Source organism: Oncorhynchus nerka, linkage group LG2 (genome assembly GCF_034236695.1).
Source record: "Oncorhynchus nerka isolate Pitt River linkage group LG2, Oner_Uvic_2.0, whole genome shotgun sequence".
NCBI lineage: Eukaryota > Metazoa > Chordata > Actinopteri > Salmoniformes > Salmonidae > Oncorhynchus > Oncorhynchus nerka.
The window spans coordinates 82,922,594-82,940,661 of NC_088397.1; the positions used below are offsets into that span (position 1 = coordinate 82,922,594).

The 18,068-nt window shown below is 42.3% G+C and overlaps 1 protein-coding gene and 2 non-coding genes across 8 annotated transcripts in view; all 3 read left to right on the top strand.

The window, feature by feature from the left end:
- The first annotated feature begins 1,370 nt into the window (after nucleotides 1-1,370).
- Nucleotides 1,371-18,068, top strand: part of LOC115143574 (eukaryotic translation initiation factor 4B-like) — a 36,031-nt gene continuing 19,333 nt past the window's right edge. For 4 of the 6 annotated variants that reach the window (XM_029684077.2, XM_029684097.2, XM_029684102.2 and 1 more), the window contains exons 1-12: nucleotides 1,371-1,495; nucleotides 5,455-5,607; nucleotides 5,830-6,035; nucleotides 11,251-11,367; nucleotides 11,778-11,832; nucleotides 12,602-12,754; nucleotides 13,157-13,366; nucleotides 13,923-14,087; nucleotides 14,370-14,628; nucleotides 15,367-15,470; nucleotides 17,613-17,853; nucleotides 17,985-18,019. In XM_029684077.2, the coding sequence (XP_029539937.1) occupies nucleotides 1,387-1,495; nucleotides 5,455-5,607; nucleotides 5,830-6,035; nucleotides 11,251-11,367; nucleotides 11,778-11,832; nucleotides 12,602-12,754; nucleotides 13,157-13,366; nucleotides 13,923-14,087; nucleotides 14,370-14,628; nucleotides 15,367-15,470; nucleotides 17,613-17,853; nucleotides 17,985-18,019 (1,807 nt within the window). In that variant the 5' untranslated portion in view covers nucleotides 1,371-1,386. The remainder of the gene's footprint in view (nucleotides 1,496-5,454; nucleotides 5,608-5,829; nucleotides 6,036-11,250; nucleotides 11,368-11,777; nucleotides 11,833-12,601; nucleotides 12,755-13,156; nucleotides 13,367-13,922; nucleotides 14,088-14,369; nucleotides 14,629-15,366; nucleotides 15,471-17,612; nucleotides 17,854-17,984; nucleotides 18,020-18,068) is intronic. The other 2 variants (XM_029684084.2, XM_029684090.2) reach the window with 2 other exon arrangements.
- LOC115146449 (small nucleolar RNA SNORA16B/SNORA16A family) lies at nucleotides 7,871-8,005 on the top strand. The gene has a single exon (XR_003866155.1). It is a non-coding gene; the product is annotated as a small nucleolar RNA SNORA16B/SNORA16A family (small nucleolar RNA).
- Nucleotides 12,799-12,971, top strand: LOC115146496 (small nucleolar RNA SNORA81). The gene has a single exon (XR_003866168.1). It is a non-coding gene; the product is annotated as a small nucleolar RNA SNORA81 (small nucleolar RNA).

Below are 18,068 nucleotides of genomic sequence, written 5' to 3' on the forward strand. Positions count from 1 at the left end.
TATAAATAAATACAATTCTGCTGATGCATTATAGTCATAATCACTTATAATGTACAGCAACATATGTAGCGCTTCATAATTGCTGGTCACTTTTTCCTCAAGGATCATACAGCATTATAATGACCGTCAATGTGATGCATTTCTAACCTTTTTGTCAATGAGCAGCACATCATTATTACTGCATCCTAATCTTTGTTTTGGTGTGTTATAGCATACTTATAAGCCACAATAAAGTAATATTCTTTGATTGCTTTAGGTAAGGTGATGAAAGGCAGACAGCTATTTGTTGACATTGAGGTATATGCTGATGTTGAGGCTAAGTCGCTCACCCACCATTGCACCTTGTATCAAATGGTGAGCTGGACCTTGCTTTACATGCACAGACAGTTACATTGTTATGTGTTCATCTACAAAGTCCTTCTGAGTAAACAACCTCTCTTCCTCTGTAGCCTGCTCTTGTTCACCAGTAGCAGTTACCAGACACGGTCTACTAGGTTGTTGGTAAAGCCTCAGGGCAGTTACGGAGAAAGGCAAGACTGCCTTTTCCTATTGTGCACAAGAGGCATGGAACAGTCTGCAAAATGTGGCATGGAACTTCACCTAGATGTACTAGTGCCCCTTAGTGAGTTTAAAACTCTGGCCTAAAACTATGTTCAGGAGGAGTGTAACTGTTTCCTGTAGGCCAGATCAGCTCTTGATAACGTGTTGTATGTTTTTTCCCCTGGTTAAATAAGCTGTTACTACAATTCTAAAGTTGTCATTGTATGTTTTCGTGAAATGTCATGACTTTTTGGAGGGTAAAAATGTTTGACCATTAAAAATGCTATTTTCCCAAACCCCTAACCCTAACCTTAACATTTATCCTAAATTTAACCCTAACCCTAACCTTAACCCCAAAAACCCTAACCTTAACCCTAACCTTAACCCTAGCCATAACATTAACCTTAACACCAAAACCTTAAACTTAAAATAGCATTTGAACAAATTCAGGACTTGAAAAAAGTCTTAAATGTTAGAACTTTTGGGGTCCGGATAATGTAGGAAAACACACGCACACACACACAGTCAAAACTGCTGTTATATTTATATTCTATTTTATTCAACTGCAACACCAAGACATTATCCACTTCATATTTGTAAATACAGTCATACTTGACATATCACATTCATAATGCTTTAACTAGCTATATATCAAATTGTGACCACATCAGTTTTACTACTATACATACTACTTTCTTCTACTATTTGTTTTTTTATACAAAAGGTATTTAAATCTATTTGAAATGCCTGAAATTGGTCTCTAGCTAAACACCATAATATAATATTACTAATAGAAAATAGTAGACAGCGAGGGCAAGGCTGGAGGGGTTTGAGGCTCGCGACCAGATGCGCGTTCTCGATTATAAACCTCTGACGCCTTCATCCGGGAATCTGGTACGAACTCGCTCTCCAACATGGCGGCGCCAGGTGAGGTTTATGTGGGTGAACGAGCTAGGTCGGTTGGGAGATTTCAGACGGTATTAGCTCGACACAATTTAGCAAATATCGTTTGACGAGTGTCTACACCTTGTCGTGTCAATCTGTGTCGGTGTCCTATGTGTATATTTTCATCAAATTACTGTTTCTCAGGGATAAAGACGCCGCTGCCGGCGAAGGGATCTAGCTAGCTAACGTCGTTAGCTTCGCGAGGCAGCTATTTGCTCAGAATTTAATAATTTCTTCCCGGTGTTTTTCTTTGAGTGATATGTTACGGATATTTCGTTTACTGTAGGCTGTGCCTTTGGATTGTATCAGACATTTTAGTAGGTTGTAGTGTTATTCATAAGCAACTGACACATTGTGTCTAGGTAGTCGACGATTTACTGTGGCGCTAAGACAAGCAAGCGCATTTCTTGTAGGAGGGTCTGGTTCAGTGGCATGGGGTTCTCAAGGAATTTCCCACGTGCGGAATTTGGTAACCGATGGGTGAAGCAGGACAGTTGCTGGACGCGTCCTATCGCTGGCCTCCCCTCAAATGTTAGCAGGCTGGCGTATTTAATGATGTCAGCCACATGCCACTAGCATAGGCCTTAAAGTATTCCTGGTAAGCAGTCCTTTGCTGACGAAGCCAGTGGATGTAATGACAATGGCTAGCTAAGCAACTAGCTAGCTCGTTAGCTTACTAACATACCAGTGGTAGCTAAAGCTGTTTTGGCCGCTAACGTTAGTTAGCTTGGAACCATCCAGTTATTTCGAAATTATTTGGTTAATGTTAGCTAGTTTTGGCAATATGGCTACATTTGCTATTTCCCCAGTTTGGTTTCACGTAATTCCTAATGATTCACCACGTGGAAGGCACTACTTTGCACCTAGGCCTAACTTACACGCTGTTTGCTAGGATAATTAAATATTGTAGCTTGTTCTACAGTGTGTATTATTGGTATTGTTGTCACTCACTGCACGAGTACCATCACCATTCATTGTAAAACTGTGTGACCCACTGACAAGATACCAATTGTAAACAGGCTGTGTGTGTGATGCTCTGTAGTGTGAAAAGAATGCCCTGACAGCTGGGATTTTCACAATGAAGCCGCCAGCCCTCTTTGTTTTCCCCCAGTCCGCTTCAAACCAAAACAAACCGACCAAACCTGCTCCATCAGAAGAGCTGGGTCTCATTGAAACCAGTAGTCAACCAATTTAGTCACAACAACTAATTTAATGTCTGTCACACACACCTAGTGTTGTTGCCCTTGAAGAAACAACCAACATCTCTGTTGCTGAAAATAAGAAACTGAAAGCACTTATCAGTGATGCCCAATTTTGTTTTAGAGCATTTCAATATAGTGGCAGTTAATATGCGGTGAGAGAGACCACTCCCTGTTATAGCAGGTTGGCATTCATGGGGATGACTCAAGTACTGGAGGCAGCTCTGCAGGGTAATCACTAGCTGGCCTTAACCACACCTACATTTACATTTAAGTAATTTAGCAGACGCTCTTATCCAGAGCGACTTACAAATTGGTGCATTCACCTTATGACATCCAGTGGAACAGTAGTGCATCTAAATATTTTAGGGGGGGGGGTGAGAGGGATTACTTTATCCTATCCTAGGTATTCCTTAAAGAGGTGGGGTTTCACCTCTAACCTTATGCCTTAACTTTAAATTAAGACCAAAAAGCACATTTTTGTTTTCATTAATTTTTTTACAATATGTAGCCAGCTTTCACTTTGCAGCTGGCCAATCTAGTGGAAGTCTCTCAGCTCTGCCTCCAGTGCAAGATTAATCTCAATAAATGTCATCCTGCAGTTTAGAATGGGTCAGTGGGGCCAATGCTCATCTTGCTGGCTTTGGCCCCACACACACTATGAAGACCTATTAGACAGACACACTGTTTCATTATCATGATCTGCACGTCACTATTAGACAGGCATTTCCACTAGCTGGACAGGAGCACTCCACAACAGTGAGAAATTGCTATTTGTTCGCAAGCAGCTGTTGGCATAAAGGGCGGATTGAGGCCTTTTCTAAACCAATGCGCTTGTTTTGCCTTCGTCAGAGAATGTCAATGGCAGTTTGTGAAAATGATGCATCATAGTTTCAGGCATTTCCACTAGCTCGGTATAGACACTTTCATTGGTTTCCAACGCAATGCAGGACTGCCTGGAGGTAGAGAGAGGGCTGCACTCCTGCGGAATGCCAACAGGACCTGCTGGTCCCAATAGAGATCATAACAGCCAATCAGCGTTTTTCATGCTGCAGTTAGGAGTGGGCAGTCTGTCTGACTATTTTGGGATGAAAATATTTGTCTCGCAGATGATTTGAAAACAGCTGTCTTTCTGCTTTGCATGCATTAGCCTGCCTACTGTATTAAGAACACCTATTTATTTCATTATTCACATAGTCAGATTTTGCTGCTTTAAGTTCAGTAACCTGCCTCCTAATTAGGTGTGCAAGATCAAGTGCGTCTGTATATGTGGTCTCAATTAGAGTAGGCTGCCTACGCATTGGCGGAGAATCACGTGGCAGTTATCTTTCCAAGGAATTTTTATTAAATATTGACTAGACAATAGTTTACTACAGTGTCTGTAAATGAATAATAATGGTAATAAGTGGAGGGCGCTCAGCATACTTGAGTCGAGGTGCAATCAAACAAATAGATTATTGAAAAGACACAATGTACGCTTAGGCTAAAAATGGTGAGCGAGTATTGCCTGTTCATTTTCTATATATATTGTTTGCCCATTTATTTGTCTCTGCCTGCAAATCGTCCTTCTAAAAGGTGGGCTATATCCTATATGCTAAAGAGAGTGTTTACTGTCCTCTCAACATTCTTGCTACTTCAAGTTCAGTATTCATATGTGAAGATCTGGTGTATGTGTGGTCTCAATTCAAGACTAGGCTTGGGTGATACTGTTTATATCTTAAACTGGGGACAGACAGTGTGATTTTCAATACTGTTAAAAAATAAAAACTGCTTATAAACTAAGGATAATTATAAGAAATCTAAGATGTCAAATTATACCAAGCTCAGAGCTCCAGCTATGCATTTGGTTTGCTACCTAAGTGGCTAGATATCAAGCTTCTTGGTTACAGCAGAGACATTCTATCCCCTCCTGGATCAAGATCCCTGTTGCCTAAATTGTTTTGTACGTCCAAACATTTTATTTTATCCCCCACTATACTATGGTAGAGATGTTATGAAAATCTGCATACCGCCCAACCCTAGTAGGCTTAGTCTATGCATGGGCGGCAAAGCACAGGGCCATTATCTTTACAAGGAAATTTACGTCCTAAATATGATTAGGCTATAGTTTACTACATTGCCTAGAAATAAATATTTATCTCCCATATTCGTCTCTGTCTGAAAATAGTCTCACTCCTACAACATATCTCAAGAGAAAGTGCACGTCTCTTCAAACTACGTCTAGCCTGTTTGATTATCGGCTAGTAATACCGAAAGCCTAATAATGGGACACGTGACAATCTCTGGCAATTTAACCTATTTCTTGGGTTATTTTTGTGGATTTTGATATTGCTTGTAGGGCGCTAAATTGCTTGGACCATACCTTGCAAGTGAGCTGTGTCACATACGCCTAAAATAACATTGAAGGACTGGTTAGGTTTGGACCTGTTGCGCGTGGGAGTAGAACAGAAATCCAGCGGAGTGCGGTAATAAAAATTGCGGGCGGAATGAATAAATCCATCTCTCGCAAACCACTACCTCGAGTCTAGTAGTTACAAATCAAGTTAAATGGACCGCTTGTAGTGGGATATGACTTCGTAATTACATCAGTAAAAATGTCTTCCAAATGTACCCTCTATCTCTTACGTAAGAGACTGGCAACCATGCTAATCCAGACCCCTTAGATTGGAAACTAGGGACTAGTGGTCATTTTTGGACAGTTCATCTCTGTATATTACATTTTCCTTCAATGTTTCATGCAGCCCACTGATCTCCCTCTCTTCCTCTCCAGCTAAGAAGAAGGGGAATAAGAAGGGGAAGACCCTGACCCTCACTGACTTCCTGGCAGAGGACAATGGGAGTGGAGGCAATGCTCCACCACCGCAACCAAGCTACGCCAAGTCCACCAGCTGGGCCGACGAGACGGATGACGTGGAGGGAGATGGTGAGAGACGCTTGATGAGATCTCATATGGGGCTCATCCAAAGATGCAAACTTACCAGGGTTTCACATTTACTAGGGTGCAATGCTAACTATGTAGATAAGTGAAATGTAGCATTGGGAATCATGTCTTGTTCCACAGTACATTTCTATCTGTTTTTGGTAACATTGCACCTGTCCATGGAAAAACATCCCTCTTCCTTACTCCTCCCACTCTTTCTCTCAGTGTCTACCTCCTGGCACTCAGGGGAGGACAGTTACCGGGCCCCGGCCATAGATCGCAACATCCTGCCCACGGCGCCACGGTCAGCCCGCGAGCCCAACGTGGACCGGTCGCGCCTCCCCCGCAGCCCCCCCTACACCGCCTTCCTGGGCAACCTGCCCTACGACGTCTCTGAGGAATCTATCATGGACTTCTTCCGGGGCCTAGCGGTACGTACTAGATCCTGTCAGAACGGCATCTGTGTTAACAAAATCTGTGTTTTCAGTAGATACAAAGTAGTGAAAAAATGCTTTGCTCTCCTACCTGGACATGTCTACGTTGTGCCGACTCAACATGACTCTGGTGTGGGAAGGATACCACACACTTTGACTTGTGTATTATTATTTATATATATCTTATTTATTTAACTAGGCAAGTCAGTTATGAACATTCTTATTTACTATGACGGCCTACCCTAGCCAAATCTGGACGATGCTGGGCCAATTGTGCGCTGCCATATGGGACTCTCAGTCAAGGCCGGATGTGATACAGCCCGGATTCGAACCAGGAACTGTAACGATGCCTCTTGCATTGAGTTTGGGGCAGGGCTGTATAACATATTTTATGATATACTGGTATTGATGCAGAGACCAGTTTGGGTTTTTACTTTACCTTCTATACAGGCATTTTAATGTTTGGTTTTGTTGAATGTGATACGCCATGTGTAATGTCACTTTTTTATAGTTCACTTTACTACTTCAGTCATCTCTCTCTGCTCTTTCTCTCCATGTCACTTTCCACAATCTATCCAAGCCCCCTGTCACTCAACGAGCGCAATTTGTTCCTCAACCACGCCACTTGCATTCAGTCTGCATGGTCAATGCAGCACATGCAACAATGTTGACAACAATGTTTTCACTTTGTTTCTTAATATAAATCCACTAGTGTTCTATAATGACACTATTAGTTTGTGTTTCTTACATCAGCAAACAGCTAGTTTGTAGTCTTTGCAAGTTGCCCTAAATCTTGAGACACTAAATGTTAGCTGCTAATAGCTATCTAGCTAGCTAATAAATGCACTGAGTAAGAGCTGTACTTTCTACTCCATACATTTTTCCTGACATCTAAAGTACTTTTTGAATGCTTAGCAGACAGGAAAGTTGTCCAATTCACGCTTGTTAAGAGAACATCCCTGGTCATCTACTGCCTCTGATCTGAAGGACTCGCTAAACACACATGCTTTGTTTGTAAATTAGGTCTTGTAAATTAGGTCTTGGAGTGTGCCCCTGGCTATCCGTTAAAAAATAAATATGGTGCCATCTGATTTGCTTAATATAAGGAATTTGAAATGATTTATGCTTTCACTTTTGTTACTCAAGTACACTTTATCAATTACATTTACTTTTGACACTTAAGGATATTAAAACCAAATACTTTTAGACTTTTACCCAAGTAGTATTTTAGTGGGATGACTTTTACTTGAGTAATTTTCTGTTAGCGTATCTTTTACTTTAACTGAAGTAAGACAATTTTGTACTTTTTCCACCACTGCAATTGAGTGCCGGAAATGCAGAAATTATAGATGTGCCGAAATTTGTTTTGTTTCAATTGAACAGTATAAAACAATCAGAATGAAAGACTCCTTGAAATCACTTAGAATGTGTGTGTTGCCACCCTAGGATCACTCACTACTCATAAAACAAATATGGAACTTCTATTATTCAAACAGTCAAATACCATCCAATTTTTTTTTAAATACCATGATATAATATTTTGACCACATCGCCCAGCCCTAATTGAGGTGCAATGCCTTAGACCGCTGTTCCACTCGGGAGCCCAAAAATGTAGATCTTTGTAGACCGATCTACATTTTCAACACAGTGTAGATCTGTACTGATTGACAGTTACTATCAGTATATAGGAAAGGGGAACTGTAAAACATTTACTATTATAGGGGTTTCCATCAAAAACAAATCTGTTAGACTCTTTACCGAACTTAGTTTTTGCTGACCAGCCTCGTTATCTTCAGAATTATACACCTATTGAACCTGCCAACAGTGAGCCTCTTGGCACCAATCGAAGCCGTTGCTGTTCTCTTGTAGCAGACACGGTCAAATGATGCCAAAAACAACACTTTCACCGACGGTCGCTGTGCAGTTTGACAATAACTGACTTAGCAACATTAAGGGGAAGGACACTTGATGCTAAATTGTGCCTAGAAATAGTGTGATGTGTGTTTCTTGGCCGTCATTGTGATTATATGACAGATCTAGTAAGTGTTATCAGGATTCTAATTTGATTTCTCCCCCAATGATCGCTGCAGAAAAGTTTCCTGTTTTGAAGGAGATATGAGAAACTGAATGACTGTGTTGATGCTTGTGGACAGCTATTTATACACCAGTTGTTTGTATTCCTGTTAGGGATGCACATTTTGGTCAATTTTGCTGCCAACTAACCGACCCCTCATTAACTGGTCAAAAAATGAGGTGACTGACAGAAAATACTATGCATGTATACAAAGAACGGACATTTTTCATTAAGAGCTGGAAACATGCAACAATAGCAAACCTGTCGTCTTAGTCAAAAGGCTATAGTTTATTATTGAACATGCAACTCCTGTAATGAAGCAGCCAATAAAAAGTAATTTGGGAAATCACTGTTCTAAATAGCACACTTAAAGCGATCAGTTAGAGATGTGATAGACAAATCTCAGTTAGAAACTTAGAGAAGGGGATCTTATTGTAATGACTAGGATGGGTTGCTAATATGAGCATTGTGCCTTTGGCTTATTGACAATGAAAGAAAGTTGATACGAAAACTAATCGAACAGTAGAGACATTCTGTATCTTCATAAAATAATTGCCGCCACTTTCTGTGGTTGTATTTTGGCTAGGCTACTTTGAAGCAAAGTAATACATGCCTCATTATTTAAAGTTAAACGTTTGGGTTTCAAACAGTTATACTCCTTCAAGCTCACATTGCAAAGTGGTGTGTGACCGTTGATGCAGCCTATGCACTCAAATGCTGATATTGCTTAACAATTAACAAAATATTTAATTCCACAAAATTATTCAAATGTACCTATAGAACCATAAGCATGACCGGTCAAATGTATTTTCGGCTGCTAACCGATTTTTTTTTAACGGTCAACCGTTACCATTCCTGTCAAACTGAAGGACATTCAACCCACCTGAGGTTAATCATTGCCTATATCTATAGGAGGCGGCTTAGCTGGAACCTGTCAACCTGTCTAGCCTGTAAATATACTTTGAGTGTGCAAAACATTAGTAACACCTTAATATTGAGTTGAACACCCTTTTGGCAAATTCGACACGTGGGTTCATGCAAGCAGAATGCCTCTGAACCCTACCAAGTGCAAGGTCCTATCAGTAACCTTAACAATAAATCCACCTGTCCCATGCCACCTCTGGATTGAGGGCCAGGATCTGTGTGAGACAGTACAACAGGTAGCCTAGCACTTAAGAGCGTTGGGCCAGTAACCGAAATGTTGCTGGTTCGAATCCCAGAGCCGACTAGCTCTGTTCCCTTCAAAGACACTTAACCCTAATTGCTCCTGTAAGTTGCTCTGGATAAGAGCACCTGCTAAAATATGTTAACATTTTAGGGGTAATTTTATAGAAGGACTTATAGTGGGGTGAGCAGGTTGCTACTAAACTAACGAAGAGCAACATATCACTTTTTCTCCTTCGCTGTCTTAAAAGGTTCCATGTGCCACCGGAAGACCTGGTGAACATGTACACCCGCTACATATGCCCCACCCTAGAGAATGCCCCTCCTGCTTGGCACAGCTTACTGACCCAGTCCAGTCTGATGACCTGGAGCATATTCAGAAGAGAGCATGCCGCACCATCCCAGGAGGACACTCCAGTTTTACCTGTCCCTACCTCGGTTTCATGAAAGACATACAACTCTGCACTGACTGCTGTCAGCCTCTTAAAATCTAAATCCAGAGACTGGCCACCTCACTGACGGGCAGGAACGTCCGCAGCCAAAACAAACTGACTACGAAAGTCTAGAACTGAATGGTACACGAGGTCACCAATCTCATATTTCTGCTCATTGATTGAGTCACTTTAAAATCGCAGGACATTATTAGTTAATTTGTTTTTACTCTTTCTATTTGATTTTTTATCCATGTTCGTCAGTGGTGGGAAAGTGAAAGTCTAAAAGTATTTGGTTTTAAATATACTTAAGTATCAAAAGTAAATGTAATTGCTAAAATATACTTAAGTTTCAAAAGTGTAAATCATTTTCTTTCAAATTCTTTATAAACTTTACAAACCAGGCGGCACCATTTATTTTATTTATTTTTTACAGATAGTCAGGGGCACGCTCCAACAATCAGACATATTTGACAAATGAAACTTGTTTAGTGAGTCTGCCAGATCAGAGGCAGTAGGGGTGTTCCATTGATAAGTGCGTGAATCTGACAATTTTTCTGTCCTTAAGTACTAAGTTCTGTACTTTTGGGTGTCAGGATTATTTTTGCGTATGAAGTATAATTTTTATGAGGAATGCTGTGAAGTAAAAGTTGTCAAATGTGAATAGTAAAGTACAGATACTTTAATGTACGACAAGTATTTTGTGTTTTTACTCAAGTACTTTACACTACTGTATGTTTGTATGCTCATTGTTTTCAGTTTCTATTAACTGCTATATGAGTGTAATAAAATAACTAACTTATTATATATACAGTACCAGTCAAAATAAAATATATTTGAGATTCTTCAAAGTAGCCACCCTTTGCCTTGCCGCTTTGCACACTCTTGGCATTCTCTCAACTAGCTTCACATGGAATGATTTTCCAACAGTCATGAAGGAGTTTCCACAATGCTGGCAATGCCTAATCATAATTGCTATAAGTCACACGATATGCATCTTATCTTTTTTACAACAAAAAATAGAAACAGGAAATTTTCATATTGATATAGATGTGCAGGATATGAATATGAAGTTTAAAATGTGTGTGTATGTGTATATATATATATGTGTGTGTGTGTGTATATATATGTGTGTGACTTGCCTGAAATGTAACTGTTTACACAAACACGCGCCATACACAAACACGCGCCATATACTGAACTATCTTCAATGTTAACATGGGAGGCATCAGAAATATAGATTTTGCTAAAGGAGTTGACTCGTATAATTGTTGAAATGTAAGTACTGTACGTTAAGGAGAGAAGTTGAATGTGGGAGACCTGCCAATGTATGCAAAGGAGTTTGTAGCTTTCCTATTGCCCTCAAGTACATTTTTATTAATCTCATGATACAGTAACTCATTCTTGTTATATCATTGCAATATTTCTCATCTGTTCTGAGACTGTCCGCATCAGCGATCACTCATCAGTCTAATTTTGACTTCATACTAGCAAAGTTCTCCATCAGCTCACTCTCACTGCTCTGTCTCCCCTCTGTTCTCAGATCAGTGCTGTGCGCTTGCCACGGGAGCCCAGTAACCCAGAGAGGCTGAAGGGCTTTGGCTACGCCGAGTTTGATGATGTGGACTCCCTCCTGAGGGCGCTGACTCTCAATGAGGAGGTAAGGAAAGGGTGCAAGGAATAGCAGCAGGAATGGTCAAAGGGTCTTAACTAGAGTTTCATCCATCAGAACACTGATCAATGCAATGTATGATGACCCACTCACTTAGTTGGGATTAATCCCATAGACATTTTCTATAATTTCAACCCATATCAACATCCATTCAACTTTGGTAATTGACTACAAGGGACAAAAAACAAATGTTGATTTAGGAACAGTACGAGAGCTTTTTGTAAATGCGTTAATCAAATGAATTGTTTAAGACAAATATATTGCATTTTAATGTAAATGACAGGTAAATAGTTTCCAGCTATCACACTGGAACATGCAGGTATGGAAAGATGAGTTTGTTAATTTAGGCCACATTATTGGTAATGACTTGATTGTTCCCTGCCCCTCTGTCCTAACAGAACCTGGGAAATCGCAGGATCCGGGTGGATATTGCGGATCAGTCCAACGACAAGGGTGAGTTATACACACAATCTGAAGAACATGGGCACATCCAGGTACTTTCCCCAGTTGCTGGAGTTGTAGGCAGACTCATGCAAAACAGAAAGGGAAATGCAGCACACTGCTGCTCATGCGCCCAGGTGATATTTATTTACAACGTTTTGACCCTTAGGTATGGATGCCTGATGAAGACCTAAGGGTCCAAATGCTATAAATAAATATCACCTGGGCGCATGAGCAGCAGTGTGCTGCGTTTTCCTTTGTTTTCCATGAGTTATGAACAACCCATGATTCTAGCTTTCTACTGTACTATGGGAACAGAATGGAACAAAGGTTCCTCGTAGCAAGACTTCATTGACTCGTACGTAAAGTTACAATTTAAAGCATGCTCTGGAATCTCTGTAGTTTGTGGAGATGTTGCAGGGTCTCTGGAGTACATCTACAGGAGTTTAAATCCAGCTTTAGATATTATGGGGTGGTTTCCTGGGCACAAATTAAGCCTAGTCCTGGGCTATAAAGCTAATGGAGAATATTACAAGTGCTTTTAGTCCAGGACTAGGCTTATTCTGCTTCCAGGAAACCAGTCATATGTGTCAGGAGAACAGTTGATGCACATCCCACATTTCTCATAAAATGTAATGCCGGGGCAAAAAACACTGAAGTGCAAGAGCTACAAAAAATCGTTTTCTAATGTCGTACAGAAATAAAGCACCTGGGGGCATTTACAGTGTGTTGGCTTTTCATTCTTTATCTTCTCATTTTATACCTAACCTCCTATGGCCAGAGGGGAGAGATAATGGCCAGATGGGAGGACGGGACAGGATGGGCCGTATGGGAGACATGGGGGGCCCCGACAAGACAGACAGTGACGACTGGAGGGCCCGGCCCACTGCTGACGCTGATGACGGACCCCCAAAGAGAGAGGAATCCGCTTTCGGTGAGAGTCACTCCCTCTAAGCTCAAAGTGGACTCAGCATGCACACATCCCTTTTTAAAGCACCCTGCTAAAATTGAGAGGGCGGAGCCTCACGGCTTGGCTCTTGCAAGCATGTAAGCACGGGTACACCAAGGAAGGAGAGAAAAGGCACAGTGTCGCAAATGAGGCTAGGGCGGACCTCTTAATGTCCTTTGTCTCAAGGCTACGTGCTACACTATTTATCTGAAATGTTAAGCATGCATGGTCATGTTTTAGACTGTCCATACAGTTCAAGTTCTTATCTTCAACCTTATGACAAGAACTGCGTACGTTCTGTAACTTTTTCTTAGCATTGCTTAGATCTCAACAGGCAGGCAGGCTTAGATATCAACAGGCAGGCAATTTTCTTTCTGTCCCCCTCAGGGTCACGCGACCGCTATGGAGACCGTGACGGGCCGAGACGGGACAATGACCGCGGATTTGGCGGCGACCGGGACCGCGGATTTGGCGGCGACCGGGACCGCGGATTTGGCGGCGACCGGGACCGCGGATTTGGCGGCGACCGGGACGGCGGCAGAGACCGCGGCTTCGGCGGCAGAGACCGCTATGACGACCGGGGAGGTGAGAGCGGAGGTGAAACCACTGCTCAAAACTCAACGCATATCATCGACACTCTAGAATAAGCTTCACTTTGTTATCCAGATCCTCCTCTGTCAGATTGTCATCAGTCCATCAATTCTCCTGAATGATTATGAATGTCAATCCATATGCTCTTTTTTTTGCTCTTTGCCTTGCTTAGGACTAATTCTCACAGGAAAACTGACTAATGGCACTTCCCGACAGTGCGTTTTTGAAAATCGGAATGTCTTGATGTATGCTAAAAAAAATTGCCGCTGATAAATCATGAAGATTTTCTATCTGAAGGGTGTTCTCACTTTGTGACTTACAGCTCCCCTGCCGTCGTGACATTCTGTCATTTCCACTAGTATAAATAGTTCAGCATTTATACTTTCTCTCAAACCGACACACCATGCTGAGTAGCAAAGTTTAGGTCCTACAGTTACATTGATCTGACTGTGGTTGCTGGTGCTAAAATCTATGCGTTTCTCAAGTGTGGCAGCTGTATTTTTTTTGTTCTGTGAACAGCTTGTAAATTCTTGGCCCTTGTACTCCCTCTACTCCACCACAGCCTTTGGCTCCCGCAGGGACCGGGATGATGGCGGGCGACGTGCCTTTGGCAGTGGCTACCGCCGTGATGATGACGGGGGTGGTGGTGGCCGCTACGGGGATCGGGATCGCTACGGCGGGGACCGAGAGGACCGATATGAGAGGCGCGAGGAGAGAGGTGGTGAGGGTAATTGACCCTCAAATTACATTCAATATTATTTTGCTTATTCCATTATATTCTGTATGATATCAACCACATGTCCATCCTCTTACCCCTGCTGACACCATCCTCCCCTCAGGTCCCCTGCCTAGGTCCCCCTTTTAATTACAGAGTAGTTTTGTATTATATAAAATGAACAGGTCTCCCTTGGTGATGATGTATTCAAGGTTCAAATAAAGATTAAATTAATGCAAAATATGTCATCCTTATAACCCATATCCACTGTTACATACTTCCCTCCACACCCAGGTGGTCCCACCCAGAGACCCAAGCTGGTCCTGAAGCCACGCAGCACGCCCAAGGAGGAGGAGCAGGCCCGCAGCGGTGGTGGGGGAGCTGCCCCAGCTGCTCCAGCGACTGCCCCCAGCTCCGGCCGTGCCTCCATCTTCGGAGCAGCCAAGCCCGTGGACACTGCAGCCAAGGAGCGGGAGGTGGAGGAGAAACTCCAGAGGCAGCTGGAAGAGGACAAGTCCAGGGGCTTTGATAGAAAACCCCGTGACAGAGACAGGTGAGGGGTTGAGGGTGTAGCTGGAAAGTGCCAGAGCTGAAATGTTCTCTCAAATTGTGCACAAATTTGTTTACGTCCCTGTTAGTGAGCATTTCTTCTTTGCCAAGATAATCCATCCACCTGACAGGTGTGGCACATCAAGAAGCTGATTAAACAGCCTGATCATTACACAGGTGCACCTTGGGCTGTGGACAATAAAAGGCCACTCTAAATTGTGCTGTTTTGTCACTACTCAATGCCACAAGTTGAGGGAGCGTGCAATTGACATGCTGACTGCAGGAATGTCCGTCCACCTGAACAGTTGCCAGAGAATTAAATGTTAATTTCTTTACCATAAGCCGCCTCCATTTTAGAGAATTTGGCAGTGCGTTCAACCGGCCTCATAACAGCAGGCCACGTGTAACCATGCCAGCCCAGGACCTCCACATCTTGCTTTTTTACTTGGGGTGTCGTCTGAGACCAGCCACCCAAACCGCTGTTGAAACTGAGGAGTATTTCTGTCTGTAATAAAGCCCTTTTGTGGGGAAAAAACTTGTTGTGGGCTCAGCTCTCCAGGGGGTGGGCCTATGCCCACCTGAGGCTGCACCGCTGTCCAGTCATGTGAAATCCATAGATTAGGGCCTAATTAACTTATTTCCTTATTTGAACTGTAACTTAGTAAAATATTTGAAATTGCTGTATGTTGCGTTTTTACATTTTTGTTGAATATATTTACCCAATCTCTCTTCTCGTGCGTAGGGACCCAAGTTGGAGGAGTGAGGAGCCACTTTCTGAGCGACCTGCAACACGCTCCCGCACAGGAAGTGAGTCGTCACAGACTGGAAGTACATCTGGAGGAAGAGGTGATCAACCATATTAATCTTCTGAGTTTTATCCAGTTCTCTTTGTAGTCTCTTTGCTTGTGGTGTGAGCACGCATACATGATCAACTTTTAAATGTGACCACATTATCCATTGTATTTTCACTGTAGATATGTTTTCTGTCAGCTATCAAATTAGTGGTTCCTTGCAACAGCCACTCCTTTTCAGCAGTATTTCAAGGAATGCGTATCTATGGTGTGATCTGTTTGCTTAAATATGTGTGTTTATATACAGTACCAGTCAAAATTTTAGGGTACCAACACATTCAAGTGTTTTTCTTTATTTTTACTATTTTCTACATTGCAGAATAATAGTGACATCAAAACTATGAAATAACACTCATGGAATCATGTAGTAACCCAAAAAGTGTTAAACAAATCAATATTTACTTTTGAGATTCTTCAAAGTAGCTACCCTTTGCCTTGACGACAGCTTAGCACATTCTTGGCATTCTCTCACGCAGCTTCATGAGTTAGTCACCTGGAATGCTTGGAGTTCCCACATATGGTGAGCACTTGTTGGCTGCTTTTCCTTCACTCTGCAGTCCAACTCATCCCAAACCATCTCAATTTTTTATTTATTTTTATTTCACCTTTATTAAGTTCTCATTTGCAACTGCGACCTGGCCAAGATAAAGCATAGCAGTGTGAACAGACAACACAGAGTTACAATTGAGTTGAGGTCGGGTGATTGTGTAGGCCAGGTCATCAGATGCAGCACTCCATCACTCTCTTTCTTGGTCAAATAGCCCTTACACAGTCTGGAGGTGTGTTGGGTCAGTGTCCTGTTGAAAAACAAATGATTGTCCCACTAAGTGCAAACCAGATGGGATGGTGTATCGCTGCAGAATGTGGTAGCAATGCTGGTTAACGGTGCCTTGAATTCTAAATAAATCAGTGTCACCAGCAAAGCACCATCACTCCACCACCTCCATGCTTCACGGTGGGAACCACACATGCGACGATCACCTTCTCTGCGTCTCACAAAGGCATTGCGGTTGGAACCAAAAATCTCAGGTGGACTCTTCATACCAAAGGACAGATTTTCACTGGTCTAATTGCTCATACGTACATTGCTTATGTTTCTTGGCCCAAGCAAGTCTCTTCTTATTGGTGTCCTTCAGTAGTGGTTTCTTTGCAGCAATTCGACCATGAACACCTGATTCACAGTCTCCTTTGAACAGTTGATTTTGAGATTAGGGGTGCATTATATCTCGGTAAACATATTAGCTATAAATGCCAACATCGGTATCGGCCCGATGTCTAGTTTAACACCAATGTGTTAAACCGATGTCAAAGCTGACGTGCATACCAATATAACGTAGGTAGATTATGTATTGATGCCACAGAAAATACAGCTACACATGCAACACAGCATTCCTAACCCAGCCCACAATGTCTGCTGTGTGGATCTATTTTGAAGTTTCAAAGGAAGATAACAAAAAGGCCATATCTGTGTTGCTATTATTTCCTGAGGGGAGAAAGTCCAATACCACAAACGTAATTACTCATTTGAAAGTGCATCCCCAGACGTTCAGCGACTACTTAGAAAAAAAGCAGAAAAAAACTAAACGCACCTCCAACAACTAGACGAGTTCAAGTCGAGCAGTCATTTGAAAGAGTAAGAATTTCAGCGAGACAACTCAAAAGCTCAATTCATTAACGGCAAGATAATGGATTTCATTGCCCTTGACAATCAGCTGTTCTCTGTCGTGGGTGGTGTTGGCTTTCGCTGACTGGTCGAGCACCTTGAGAATGGTAAAGTGTGGCTACTTTGAAGAATCTCATATAAAATATATTTTGATTTTAACACGTTTTTGGTTATTTTGTGATTCCATGTGTTCATAGTTTTGATGTCTTCAATATTATTCTACAATGTAGAAATAGTAAAAAATAAAGAGAAACCCTTGAATGAGTACTTCCGACTGTTACTGTGTGTGCCTTCCTTTCCTCTTCATTCTGCACCGAACTAAATAGACGGCATGGGTGAATGTAACGTGTATTCCGTTTTAGCCAATTTGTTTTCAATACAAGTTAAAGGAGAGGAGCAGAGGTAGCCCCTTCTACACCCGAGACAACCCAAACAGTCAGTTTTAATACTGAAATCTCACCCTCTTTTGTCCAGTCTCGCGGCGCAGAGAGAGCGAGCGATCGGTTGAGAACGAAGTATTCAGTGGTAAGGAGGACGACCCTCCCTCTCCCGGAGCTCGCCCTACTTCCGCCAACTCTTCCACATCTTCCTCCAAGGAGCCCCTCAAGGTGATGCCCGCACCACCACCCAAGGAGAATGCCTGGGCCAAGCGCCCTGCGGTGAGCGCAGGGTCCACCCCTGTCTCCCCCAGTGATGCGGCATGTCCCAAACTGAGGTCAGAACACGTTCTTATACGTCTTGTATATTGTATAGCATCTGTGGATAACGGTGTGGCCAATTTGTCACATCATTACCAAAAGCCTGTCTTGGAATTAGCTAAAGGTCTGAATGTCCGGTCTCTTTCAGCTCAAGTTCTGCAGATGAAAGAGGATCTGGAAGGGGTAAGGCACTCTGACTGCAAAGAACTTGTGCTTGTGTGTTTTTGTTAGT